The following is a 13895-nucleotide window of genomic DNA, read 5'->3' as shown; positions in this document are numbered from 1 at the left end:
TGTGTGAGAGGGGAATCCCATCTTTTCAAGTGTAAGACTTGCCAAGCCTGCCAACCCGCCCTGGAGATTTGGGACTTTATCATGTGAGTCTTAAAATACACTATTGCTATGGGGCGCCTGGGTGGCTCCGTGGGTTAAAGCCTCTGCCTTCAGCTCAGGTCATGATCCCAGGGTCCTGGAATCGATCCTTGCTCAGCAGGGAGCCTACTTCTTCCTCTCTCTCTCTGCCTGCTTGTGATCTCTGTCTGTCAAATAAATAAATAAAATCTTTTAAAAAAATACACTATCGATAAACTCCTTAAATCTAAAGATAGAGAGATATATATATAGGTTTATTAATAGACATAGATGTGAGTAGATATATTCTCTTGGTTGTATCTCTAGAGAACTCTATCGCAGTGTCCCCAACTCAGGCCAGACCTGTCGCTCACCCACTTCACAACTTGGCTCCAGCAATGCCTTCTTTTGCCTTACCAGTTTTTCCTCTCCAGTAGATGATTTCCTTCTGCATAAAACATACTGTTGTTGCATCTTTTAAAAAGTCTTGTTTTGGGGGTGCCTGGGTGGCTCAGTGAGTTAAAGCCTCTGCCTTCGGCTCAGGTCATGATCCCAGGGTCCTGGGATCAAGCCCCACATGGGGCTCTCTGCTCAGCAGGGAGCCTGCTTCCCTTCCTCTCTCTCTGCCTGCCTCTCTCCTTACTTGTGATCTCTATCTGTCAAATAAATAAATTTTTTTAAAAAAGTCTTATTTTGGAAATCTTAGTTCTCTTCTCCCTACTATCCCATTTCTTTGGTCGTTTTTGCAACAATCCTCTAACGAGTTATCTGTGCTCTCTGTCCCTAATTGCTCTCATCCTGTCCTCTTTGCTCGCCCATTCATTGTGAAACTGACACAAGACAAAAAGGTAGAGTGGAGGGTAAAAGCAAAAGCATACAACTTAGTGATTTATCCACAACAAATTCCCTTGCTATCACCATCCAGGTCGAGAAACAGCACATTAGCCAGAGGACCGAAGCCATCCTCGCAGCCCCTCTCACTTCTGACCCCGTTCTGCCCCCAAAGGTAACCATCATCCTTTTAGGAAAACCACTTTCCTGATTGACTTGATTGTTTTACCATGTCGGCATGCATCCCTAAATATCGTACTTTAGTTTCACCTGTTTCCTGAGCTTTAAAAAATGGGATGATGAAAAATGTCTTCGGTGATTGGTTTCGGTGATTGGATAATATTGTGTTGGTAACATTCACCCATGTTGACATATGTAACTGCATTTCATCTGTTTTCATATTTATTATATCACCTGTGTTCTGAGAGTCAGGAGTCATTTGTGTTTTAGCTGGGTGCTCTGGCTTATAGTCTCTCAAAGTGGTGGCAGTCAAGCTGTTGCCCGAGACTGTATTCTCTGAAGCCTTAACTCACTTCCATATTCACTCACATGGCTGTTGACAAGAGATTAGGTCCTCGCCACGTGGGCCTCTCCGTAGGTGTCCTCGTGACACAGATTCCCCAGAGCAAATAGTCTAAGAGAAAATAAGAGAAGGATCTCACGATGGAAGCTGCAATTTTTTTATAACCAAATCTCAGAAGTGACACACCATCACTGTTGCTGTATGCTAATGATCACACAGACCAAGCTGGTCCAGTGTGGCAGGGGATCAGCCCAGGATGTGAGCACCGGGAGGCAGGGGATCACTGCGGAACCTATAGGAGGATGCCCATCACAACCTTTGTATAAACACAAAAAAATTTATTTATACAACACATTTGGGTTGTTTCTACGAGCATTCTTAATATATGTCTATTGGTACATACGTGCATGTGTTTCTGTCCGGTAAATACCCGAAACTACAATTACTATGCCCCTGCCTGTGCGTAACTTCAACTTGAGTAACAAAGGCGCACTACCTCACAAAGCAATCTAGGATTTATATTTTTATTGGGAGCAGGTAAGATTTTAAGGTGCTACGTGTCCACCTTTTGGTATCGCCAACTCTTCAACTTCTGCCTTCTGGTGAACAGGTAGTGATATCTCATTGTGGCTTTCATTTGCATTTCCCTGATGGATAAAGAACTTGAACAGCTTTTCATGTATTTGTTTTGCCCTTCGGATATAGTGTTTTGTGAAGTAGACATGGCCCTCAGATCCTCCTTCAAGGAAGGTCATGTTGCCTGGCGGCAGGGAGTGTGGTCTCCACACAGCCTCCAGCCAACGGTTCCTTCAGGGTTGACCTTGATACAGAGAACCACCTTGGCAAGGTCATGCTCTTCCTGAGGAGCCCAAGCTCACTGAGCAAGGCAGGATTATAAAAACACAACCTTTTCAGCCCAGCACGGGACATACTAATGAGCAATATTCACTACTGAGCAACCCTCCTGGGTTGGCCCAGGCTTTGCTAGGCCTACGTCAAAGTTGAGCTCCTTTCTCTGCCCCATCCTGTTTCCTCCCTCTTTTGTTCACAATAAACATCTTGGTTCTTAATAAACATCTGACACCGCAAACCCCCTCTCAGTGTCTGCTTCCGAAGGACCCAATCTGTGACACCAAGTGTCTTTTTAAGCCTAGTGCCAATTTTCCCATTGAGTTGTCTTTTTTTTCCTCTCTCTCTTACCGGTTTGTAGGAGTCTTTTGTTTAGTATGGATTCAAGTGCTTTGTCAATTGTGTGTATGGCAAATATCTTCTCCCGCGCGAGGGCTTCCATTTTTCATCTCTTTATTGTGTCTTTGAAGAACAAAAGTCCTTCATTTGGTTGTAATTCAATTTCTCAACTTTTTTTTTTCCTTTTTAGACATGATCTTTGTAGCCTACCCTTAGGTCATAAATATCTCCTATATTCTAAAAGCTTTTATTGTTTTGCCTTTCAAATTTAGACTCCCGAGCCACCTGGAATTAATTGTTGCATCAAGGATGAGACAGGGTCCGTGCATTTTTTCCCACTCCCCTCCCAATGGGTTTCCCATTGTTCCTAGGACCATATTTTGAAAATGCCTTATTTTCTTTCACTGTACTACAACGCCAACTTGTCACATACACCCTGTGCATGAGTCTGTCCACATGTGTGGGCCTGTTTCTGGATTTCCATTCTGTGTTACTGACCTCTTTGCTTTTGTCCCAGTACCACACTGCCCTAATTCCCATTTTCTTTCAAGCCCATTTGGAACGGGGTTTTGTCTCCAACTGTTCCCCTGCAACTGCTCTTAGGGAGATCAGCAACACTTCTTCCTGGGTAAGGCCAATGTTCATCTCACTTGCCTTCTTCACTTGTCACCTCACTGGCGGCAGGTGACACCAGAAGTACCCCTTCTCCTGACACAGTGTCTTCCAGGTCACCACACGCTTGGTTTTCCTGTGACCACACCGTGTGTTCTTTCTCTGACTCGTCCGCCCTTGCCTCCCCTGACCCCCAGTCTGATAATGTCAACCCCCCTTGGGGCCCAGACCTCCGTCCTTATTTCTCTGGGGTTCTCATTCAGCATGGTAATGCCATTTAGCCCCAAATTTGTATTCCTAACTAGATTTTGTTGGCAAATTCCAGACTCGTCCATCCAGCTGCCTCCCTAACTTTTCCATTTGAAGGATCTCAAACTGACTTCTATCTTTCCCCCAGATCTGTTCCACATCTTGCCTTTACCTTCTCAGCAGGTGGCAAGTTCCATCCCTCACTCGCTCAGGAACATTCTTAGCAGCATCCTTACTCTTCCTTTTCTCTCTTAACCACATCCAATTCGTTAGGAAATCCTGCCAGCTTTACCTGCAAATCTGCACGGCCCAAATCCAAACACTGCACCCCACCACCCCAGCTGCCGTCCTCGCAGAGCCTCCATATGGACAAACGCACAGCACCTGCTGCCTTTAACGTAGGTAAAAACTCCCAGAAGATTTCTGCCATAACCTTCTTACTGGGTCTTCCTGCTTCAGCCCCTCTCTCTTTAGTCTAGTTTTTGGTTCTGTCTTTTTTTCTTTTTTTTAAGCTTTTATTTATTTGAGAGAGAGAGAAAGCACCAGAAGGGGGAAGGTCAGAGGGAGAAGCAGATTCCCTGCTGAGCAGGGAGCCCCATGCAGGACTCTATCCCAGGACTCCACAATGATCATGACCTGAGCTGAAGGCGGTGGCCTAGCCAACGGAGAAACCCAGGCGCTCTGTCTTTGTTTGAAACACAACAGCGGGAGGGATCCTTTTAAGACAGGAAGAGATCCCATCACTCCCCTGCTCAAAAACCTGCAATGGCTCCCACTTCCTGGGAGTAGAAGCGGGTGTCCTTACAAGGACCTGCAAGACCCAGCCTGCCGCGGCTTCGTTCTCTCTCCCCTGATTCACTCTGATGCGGCCGCTGGTGATCTGCCAACAGGGCAGACAGCTCCTGACAGCCCGGGTCTGGAACATTCGCCCCCAAGTACCTGCACCACTAACTTCTTCATCCCTTCCAGCCTCGACCCCAGTGTCAGTTTTAAGAGGAGTCTCCATCTTGACCCTGAAGACCAAAACCTGCCCTCTCGCTACCTTCTTTACCTTTCTCTACTCCTTTTTTCCATTCCACTTACCACTCTCGATCACACCGCTTATCGATCATGTTTCTTGTTCATTCTTTTCCCCCTTGTAGAATGTAGGGCAGGGATCTTTTTCCGCTGTTCCTGTTCTTTCTGGGTTCCAAGCACCTGGGCCAGGAAGCAATAGCTCCTCCCTCCAGCCCAACCCCCCCCCCCCCACCTCCGGAGCTGGCGCCTGCGAGGAGCTCTGCGATGGGGCTCCCGCTGCCAGCTCAAACCGAGAGTGCCATTTCCTCCCCCTGCAGAAAGGGCATCTCACCAGGTCCCAGCACCTCCGCGCAGACCATCCCTAACTTCCCACGCCCATGCCGCCCCACAACAGGGGGCTCCAACACAGCACCCCAGGGATTTCGCTCCCAGCCCTACATTTGAGCTCTGGCTTCCGTGGAGGGCTTGGGAGGCAGTACCCTTGTACCCAATGCAAAGTAAACTTGATAAATCCTACTGAGATGGAGGAAGGCTTCTTAAAGATTTTTTTCCTTGCTCTGAAAATTTTTCTTTTTAACACACAATCAAAATTTTACTCAAAACTCTGTTTTCGTATGAAATGTGCTGCGCCTGACGTGTCACTCCTGACATTTACTGAGATACCCTGTCATTAAGTCAGCAGACTTGAAAGATGTGGGGGCTTTTGGTGTATAAAGAAATAATGCTGTGAATCATAACACTATAGTTTGATCTCCAATTCTCAAAAGCACTTTGATGAAAATCGCATTAATCCTTTTAACTTCCATGATAATGGGCCCAGATCAAGTGTTGGAGTAGTGGGGCAAGAGCTCCTTGGGATGGTGGGAAGAAGTGTAGCTGCAGAGTTCCAAACCAGGAGAGGCTTGTGGGGCGAGCTGGAACTCCAAGACCCTTGGAAGGGACTCCTTGCCTCCCTTCAGCTAGGGCGCCCCTCCTGGTACTCCCCCCTCTTTCTGTGTATATTGTCACGTCAAGAAGAGGAACTGCAGGCTTTTGGAGAAATTTGGAAAGTGACATAGGGCAGAGCCAGTGACAAATCCTAAGAATGTGGCAGAGAATCAAGAAATTTAATTTATTTTATTTATTTGACAGACAGAGATCACAAGTAGGCAGAGAGGCAGACAGAGAGAGAGGAGGAAGCAGGCTCCCCGCTGAGCTGAGAGCCGGATGCGGGGCTCAATCCCAGGAAGTGGACTCCCTGCTGAGCAGAGAGCCCAATGCGGGGGCTCGATCCCAGGACCCTGAGACCACGACCCGAGCCAAAGGCAGAGGCTTTAACCCACTGAGCCACCCAGGCACCCCGAGAATCAAGAAATTTAAAAGCTGGAGAGAAACTAACATAACACTATATGTTAATTACACTGGAATTTTTTGAAAAAGCTGGAGAAACTTTGGATGTGATTATAAAGTAAGTAGACTAATTTTATAAAGATATCGATGCAGACTAATGCATATACATGAGGGGAGGCTCTAGTTATCCTGGTAATACTGGATGCCTCAAATGCAGTTTAGGGATCAAGATTTTTAAAGTCTCTCATTGAATTTTAGTCACGTGCCTAATTCTTGATCAAAATGGCTATCACCAAATTTGATTACCCTTGCCGTTCATCTGCATCATCTCTGGGCAACTTTTCACAGTCAAAACCAAAAATTAGTCTTCCTTCAAAGGATGATCACAGGTGCCAGCACGACTGTCCAGAATATCTCAGAGGTTCCTCAATTTTAACCAAAGGTCCAAAGACTCCCCGTAAATAGAGGTACCTATGTATTTTGAATTCCAACTTTTGAGAGACAGTTTTCCACAGGGGTCTCATATTTCTGCACAAGTTGTGAGCAGAGGCATTGAGCTTTTGTTCCAGACTTTTTTTTTTTTAAATATTTTATTTATTTATTTGACAGAGATCACAAGTAGGCAGAGAGGCAGGCAGAGAGAGAGGAAGGGAAGCAGGCTTCCCTGCTGAGCAGAGAGCCCGATGCGGGGCTCGATCACAGAACTCCTGACCATGACCTGAGTCGAAGGCAGAGGTTTTAACCCACCGAGCCACCCAGGCGCCCCTGTTCCAGACTTTTTATGTTTATATAGGAAACTAGCTTGGAGGACAGAGTATCTCCCTCTTGGACAGCTTTGCTTGTATACCCTTTAAAAGACGAGGTTTCCTGAGCTAGAAATTCCTCAGCCGTGACTCAAGCATATTTATGTGCAGTATCTGCCTGGGCTGGCGGCTCGGTGTAGCCCCGTGGAAGTGGGGAGCCAAGAGGTGCAGATGGGGAGTGTGAAGCTCACACAGCCTGCGGTGCCCCTGACCCGGGACTCTTCTGAGAGAGGAGCCTAATTGTGGCAGGTTAACTCATTAGGCTGCACATGGCATCTCAGACCCTTCATAGTTCTTCATACCAACCACCCCCCAAATTTAAATTCATAGAACAGGATTTTTTATTTTTTTTATTTTTTTTTATTTTTTTTTTAAAGATTTTATTTATTTATTTGACAGACAGAGATCGCAAGTAGGCAGAGAGGCAGGCAGAGAGAGAGAGAGAGAGGAGGAAGCAGGCTCTCTGCTGAGCAGAGAGCCCGATGCGGGGCTCGATCCCAGGACCCTGGGATCATGACCTGAGCTGAAGGCAGAGGCTTTAACCCACTGAGCCACCCAGGCGCCCCAGAACAGGATTTTTTAGTCCGACCTAATTTTCCACCTCTCTCGCAAATGATCTAATACAATTCCAGCACAATGAATAAATACAGATTGTCTTCTGGATTTTGCTGCAAAGGGACCTAGCATTTCCAGCTAGAAAACTGAGAAGTAAATATAATCTATGAAAGGATACATGTAAGGAGGACAAAGGTTAGATAGGGCTAAAAGAGTAAAGGGGAAGGAGGTAGTCCTAGAAGGTGGAAATAGGAATAAATTACAAAGCATGTCTTTAATTTTGGTTTAGTTCCACAGCTAAACCAGTCTTTGCTAATGAAAATTGCAGCCCTATCGCCCTCTACCGGAACCAGGCTGGAAACTACAGGGAAATAGTCTGAAGCAGCTCTTTAGGGAAACTGCTCACATTTCTGTTACCTATTGCTACCATTTTCCAGATTTTTTTTTTTTTTTGACAGATCACAAGTAGGCATAGAGGCAGGCAGAGAGAGAAGGGAGGAAGCAGGCTCCCTGCTGAGCAGAGAGCCCGATGCGGGGCTCGATCCCAGGACGCTGGGATCATGACCTGAGCCGAAGGCAGCGGCTTTAACCCACTGAGCCACCCAGGTGCCCCCATTTTCCAGATTTTAAAGTGTAAACCTCAGGTGTTCAGAAAGATAAAGGAGCACAGCTCCCTTTGTGTGTGCAGCCTGACAGGTTAATGCTGAAACACCTGGTGCAGAAGAAAGTGGACAGTCCTTCCCATACTCACCTTTAATTTGTGGCAGCCAGATTACAGGGACCTCTAACAGCTGTCGCCTCTGCTGGACGTCCCAGCAAGCAGTCCCTAGCACTTCAACCTCTACCTGCGCCACTTCCACTCCATGGACATCTGCTTAGAACTCTTCCCTCATTTCTTAACCCCATCATGAAACCTACTCAGTTCCATCTTAGTGTCACTTTGCTCCCAGGGACTACAGTTGGGCTAGACAGAGTGAATGCCAGCTCCCAGCAGAGTAACATCACATTGTAAATTCAAGTAGTGAGTGCCAAAGGTGCAAACCTTCATTTTAGCTTAAGTGCCACCCTATTTATACCTAAAATCAATGTATCCATATGTTTCGATCATGCACTGAAATTGGAAAAAAAATTATAACGCACCAATAAATGTATTTATTTATGAATTATAGAAGTGTACAATTGTACAATATATTATGTACATTATAAAACACACAAAAATAGAAATTTAAAAGGATGAGAGTAAATACAAATAACCATTTTCCCATTTTCCCCCACGCACTGATTATCTGCATACCCCAGGGATAGAACACACTCCCACCTGAAACCAGTCCTAAAGCATGCCAATGATCGCTGCATTTGGATTTTTAGCTCGGGTTACAGAAAATGTACAAGATCACAGCTTTTTAAAGTTTTGCAAAATAGCCCCAGTATCTAGTTTAAATGTGTGAAGATGTTTGATGTTAACTTAAGACCTATTTGGACTAATCACAACACAGCTAGTGAAATGTTACTTTATGGTTCACTGATAGCAGTTCCATTTTAAGGCAAACTAAATAGGGGATTTCATGGAGTTGAGTAGGAATAGTTGGAGAGAAAAATGCTTTAAAGAAATACTTAAACATAAAGGATGAGGATTGCTTATTAAAAAAATAAAGAGCCAATAGCTAGCTTCTAAAAAAAAAATTCCTTACCTACAGTGGAAAAGACTTAAAAAAAAAAGAAAAAAGGATTCCAAACAACGGCCTTTAGCTAATGCAGATGGATTAGAATGGCTTGCCACACTTCTGCCTGTCCTAATACCAGTGAGTCCTTAAGAACATGGATTCTCTTATGTTTATAGCCCCAGTATCCAATCACAGACCCAGGCACATAGAAACTCAGTGAATATATGACGAACGTTGAACAACTGCTCAAAATATATGTAGAGTGCTGAATCACATTTTGAAATAATTGTTGCTAAAGAACACTCCAGCATCTGGTTTTGATTTGTTGAAGCAAATAACTAGATAAACGTCATGGTCAATGATGCACTCAGAGAGCTTCATTACATTCCTCAACATCCTTCCGCCGCCGCGCCCCCCCCCCACCCCTGCCCCGGTCCCCATCAGTCCTCTGGCAACCCCCTATCCCTGATGCTTACACCGAGGTCTGAGCTTCCTACCAGGCAGTGGAGTGCCGTGGGCAGTCTCGTCCTTCTCCACCCCTCAGTGCAAGCTGGGAGACCTAGAAGAGTATTGTCTTCTACAGAGAACCTTGCTTGAAGTGCTTAGTTTTTAAAAATATTCATGAAAACCTAACAATTTTTAGATAGGACACGAACATCTGACTTCTGATACTGAGATACACACATAACCAACCACTGCTAGACCTTCCACTGTGGCCTCCTCATGGAAGAGTTATCTTTTAATAGGTTCTTCTCCAATTTAAAAAAGATTAGAATATTACACAATTTAAGTAACTTGATTTCATTAATAACCAGTTTCACTTTGTGTACACACTGTATGTTTTCACCTACGTGTTCATTTATTCTGTTGACAAAAATGTGGGTTTCTTGATGAAAACTAAACTAAAACTATACTGTTTCCATTAGGTTAAATGCAAACCAGGGTTGGTTATCAAATCTTGATCAAAAGAAGGGATATGGAGTTCAGAGATTTGCTGGAGAGACGGGAGTCATAAACTGAAGGCTCAGTTCTTTCACTATTGCAGTGTGGAAAGGTTTTTTTAACCTAAAATACTAATTAGAGGGTAATGTACTTATGTGGTTGGGAAGTACGTACGTACCACCCAAAGGGAAAGGAAAACAGACTGGTGGGATCTTCTAAGGTCAAGGTGATGCTGGTTTTTTCTAAGCACTGTGCTGAGTGACTAGGTTGTGAAATCACCCTCTGGAGTCTTGAACACAGAAAGCCAGCTGTTTGAAAGAATAAAACCTCAGACAAAATAGCCACTAGAATGGAAGTATTTTTCTTGAGTATTATCTTTCGGGAAAACCAGAACATGAGCACATTACACATTGTTCGCTCACATTTCCCAGCACCCCCTTTTGCTTGTTGCTACAGGCTGGCCTCACTCCCGTCTCTCGCGCTTCAGTGACCAGCCCGTCTCACCTGACACTGCAGCTCCCCAGAAACACCTGACTCAACAAGTGAACCCACCCTCCACTTGTAAAATGAAACAAACACTCAGTGGCACTACTGCCTAAAAAGGAAGGGTCTCATTAACACCTTTAAAAACAAAACAAAAATCAAAACAAAACAAAAAAACAAGTGATGGAATTTCCAGTGAAGAAACTGCTTTGAGAATACTGTAGAAATTGTATCCTAAAACCATTCATGTTTTTGGTAGTTTTCAAATTTTATTTCCATCTACTGCAGTAACAAAATACCAGTGATAATTCTGCATGGAATGTGGCAACCTTTTAAATCAATAAGGTCACAAATTAGTATTCCAACAGCACTTTGGACTATGGAGATTTTGATAGGGGAGGATTATTACAATCAGTCCTGTAATATTACAGACATACACTTCTTCAGTATCTAGTGATAAAAATATTTATCTTACCTCAATGTTTCATCATGTATACATTTCTACTCTTTATAAGCACTATCCTTCTGGGCTGCAATGGGTAAGGGGGAAATTCCTCCCACACACGGGTTTCTCTATACCATACAGAAATAGCGATCACTTCTGCAGTAAAGTACATTATTAAATTTTTAGTTGAAAATAAGAGTGTGAATTATCCTATTATATCCCTTCCCTGGAAGTAAAAAGACACACACCATTACAAACGTAAAATGAGTCAAACTTCTATTTTATTGACAGGAGTCCAAAATGAATACAAAAAGATGCCTCCTTTGCATGTTATGTTTTTTTTTTTTCCTTAAAAGGCTTCTGAGTCAGGTAGATTAAAAGCTAAGAATGTATTTCAGCTTTTATAGTGAACCTTTTAAAAAAGGTTTAATAACATGAGTCACCAACATCAGAGAACATATGGTCCCACAATCGTTTTTAGACCTATAGCTTATAAAAAGAATTAGATCCTGCACTGATCTGCTAAAATAGAGGCTTAAAAATGTTTTAAGCCATTAAAAGCCATGTTTATAATCTGTCTGATAACTCTGGGCAATTAAGAAAAGGAAATTCCCCAATGTAGCCCTCTATATTATGTGGAATGTGACAGAATGCCAACTTATGACCAAGACAGGTAAAAATAAAAAGTTTAAAGCTATGAATGGAGCTGTTATAAATAGTCTTGTATCACTGCAAAATGTCAATAAATGAATGACAGAGCTTAACAAAAGATTAAAACTTGAGCAGATGTTACTTAAAATATTTGTGTGGTGTTTATCACACTTTAATGTTTGCTGAAAACTAAAGCTAAACAAAGAAAAACTGCTCACTTAATAGACTGGTTCTCATGTACCTTTACTTTTACTGGGACCATAAATTGATCAGATAATACATAGCCCACACTCTGGACAGTTATAACAAAGGGTTTATTATCGTTTGCCGATGAAATAAATGCACCATCCCATACCTGAAAGGATTTAACAAGCCTGAAGCGTTTTTCAGACTGTACCAAGGCTTCCCCACAGCCTAGTTATATTATGCACCCATTTCTAGTAAAGAACTAACACCTCCCTCAACATCAGTTCCGCACTGTTTCTGGTTTATTATACACTTCCAAAACAGCAAAGAGTTGCAAATACTGTGGTCCATTCAGAGCACGGCTTAGTCATCATCCTCCTCCTCTTCTTCCTCCTCCTCAAAGCTATCTTCAAAGCCCTCGCTGTCCTCCTGGTCTTCATCCCCCTCTATTGCTGTATCCCACTGCGGGTGATTTTCTGGTACAGGTTTAGCCTCATGAACTTCCAACTACAAAGAAGAATTAAATGCAGACATCAGAAATTTTGGGAAATATCTGATAAAGAAAAAGTTTTCTTTGACCACAGCAATTATAAAGAAATAGACCATAAATGGTTGTTAACTCTAAATTTAACATATTTATTTAAAATAGATATTCATCCCAGAAATAAAAAGGTAATCTACTAACATACAAATACAGTCAAATTTCTAATACGGTTTGACATTTTAATTCTATAGAAGCTATACTATTAATTCCGTACAATGAAAGACTAATTGTGATTCTTGAGCAAGAACACTGAGTTATGTCTTAGTATGTCTGATGTCTTAATAAGTCTGCTGAGAGAAGAAAAACTCAAGTGTGACTTTCAAAAAGGTATTTTGCAGCCTCCATACTCATAAAGTAAAATTCTATAAGCAATGGAAAGAAATACGGAACCCTTGCGGGAAAACACAGGCCTGCCTCTCCCAGCTCCCTTTACTTTGGGACTCCAGTGCACCACGCAACAATACTCCAACAGAGTTTACAAAACAGAAGGCCTTTTATGGTTTCAAGTGAAACTGGTAAACACTGACAGGAACATGCTTCAGATACAGTGTATAAGATGATTAAAAACAAACTAATCTCAGAAACTAATAAACACTCCAACAGAATCTGTGGGAAAATATGTGTACTTTTCTAAAAAACAAACATACAAAAAACCCCCCAAAACCCAGAACCTAGTTGATAAGGCCCTATAAAGTCACAGTATATTAGAGGACATTAGGAGTATCAATTAAGTAATCTATATTTAATATTCTAAATCAGTCTAATAGTTTATACTCAAGGTTCTAAAGCATTACGCTCCTTTAGCTCAACAAGTTTAGTTTATTATTTAAAGAGTAGACCACTGAGTGTATCATATACAAAGTATGAGAGGACATCTTTTTCCCTCTACTATTCTACATTTCAGATCCAGAAATGCTTTCCTAGTATATTAAGCATGCATTCAAACAGGCAACCATAGTTATTGAAGAGTCACTATTCTTACCTTCAAGGGTTTAATCTGATCCAAACCCATATAGGAGTCTGATCTCAGAAACACTGTATACTGATAATTTCCAGGTTTGCCTGGTGCAGGAAACTTCAGTTCTACCTAGAAGAAAAAGAACAGCACTTAACATCCGTATTTTGAGAAACGGAAGAAAGAACATCATCTAGGTCTTTTATTATATTCTTTAATAATAAACTAGTAAATGTGTTTCCCTGAGTTCTATGAGACATTCTAGCAAATTATCAGACTCAAGGAGGGGATCACGGAAACCCCAATTCATAGCCAGCTGGTCAGAAGTACAGACAACTTGAGACTTGCAACTGGCATTCTGAAGCACGTGGTGAGGGGTTGGGGGGTGGAGTCTTAAGGAAGACCTTAAGACCTTAAGACCTAACCCTTACCCTGTGGGATCTGATGCTAACTCCAGATATATAGTGCCAGCACTGAGCTAAGATGCAGGACACTCAGCTGGTGTGAGAGACACCTGCTTGGTGTGGGGAAAAACCCACACACCTGGTGTCAAAAGTGTTGTGTGACAGTAGTGTGAGTAAATGAGAAACACACAGAGATGAGTTTTTCCTTTACAAATGCCCAGTGCTGGAAGTAACCACATGATTTCACTCATATATGGAATCTAAAAACAAAACAAATGAATAAACAAACAAAAAACAGAACCTGATCTATAAATACAGAGAAGAAACTGATGGTTGACAGAGGGAATGTTGGGGGGGATGAGGGGATGAGCAAAATGGGTGAAGGGGAATGGGAAATACAGGCTTCCAGTTATGGAATTAGTCAGTCATGTAACCAAAAGGTACAGCATAGAAAACA

The 13895-nt window shown here is 42.8% G+C and overlaps 1 protein-coding gene across 1 annotated transcript in view; it reads right to left on the bottom strand.

Moving 5' to 3' along the window:
- Positions 1-10953: 10953 nt before the first annotated feature.
- Positions 10954-13895, bottom strand: part of SEC63 (SEC63 homolog, protein translocation regulator) — a 71641-nt gene continuing 68699 nt past the window's right edge. Inside the window, exons 20-21 of the mRNA XM_080806029.1 lie at positions 13062-13166; positions 10954-12042 (exon numbers count right to left, since the gene is read on the bottom strand). Coding sequence (XP_080662155.1) covers positions 11899-12042; positions 13062-13166 — 249 coding nt within the window. The 3' untranslated portion in view covers positions 10954-11898. The remainder of the gene's footprint in view (positions 12043-13061; positions 13167-13895) is intronic.

This window comes from Martes martes (genome assembly GCF_963455335.1).
Source record: "Martes martes genome assembly, chromosome: 6".
NCBI classification, from domain to species: Eukaryota; Metazoa; Chordata; class Mammalia; order Carnivora; family Mustelidae; genus Martes; species Martes martes.
The sequence above is the reverse complement of the archived record's forward strand: the minus strand, read 5'-3'. Positions and strand labels throughout refer to the sequence as shown.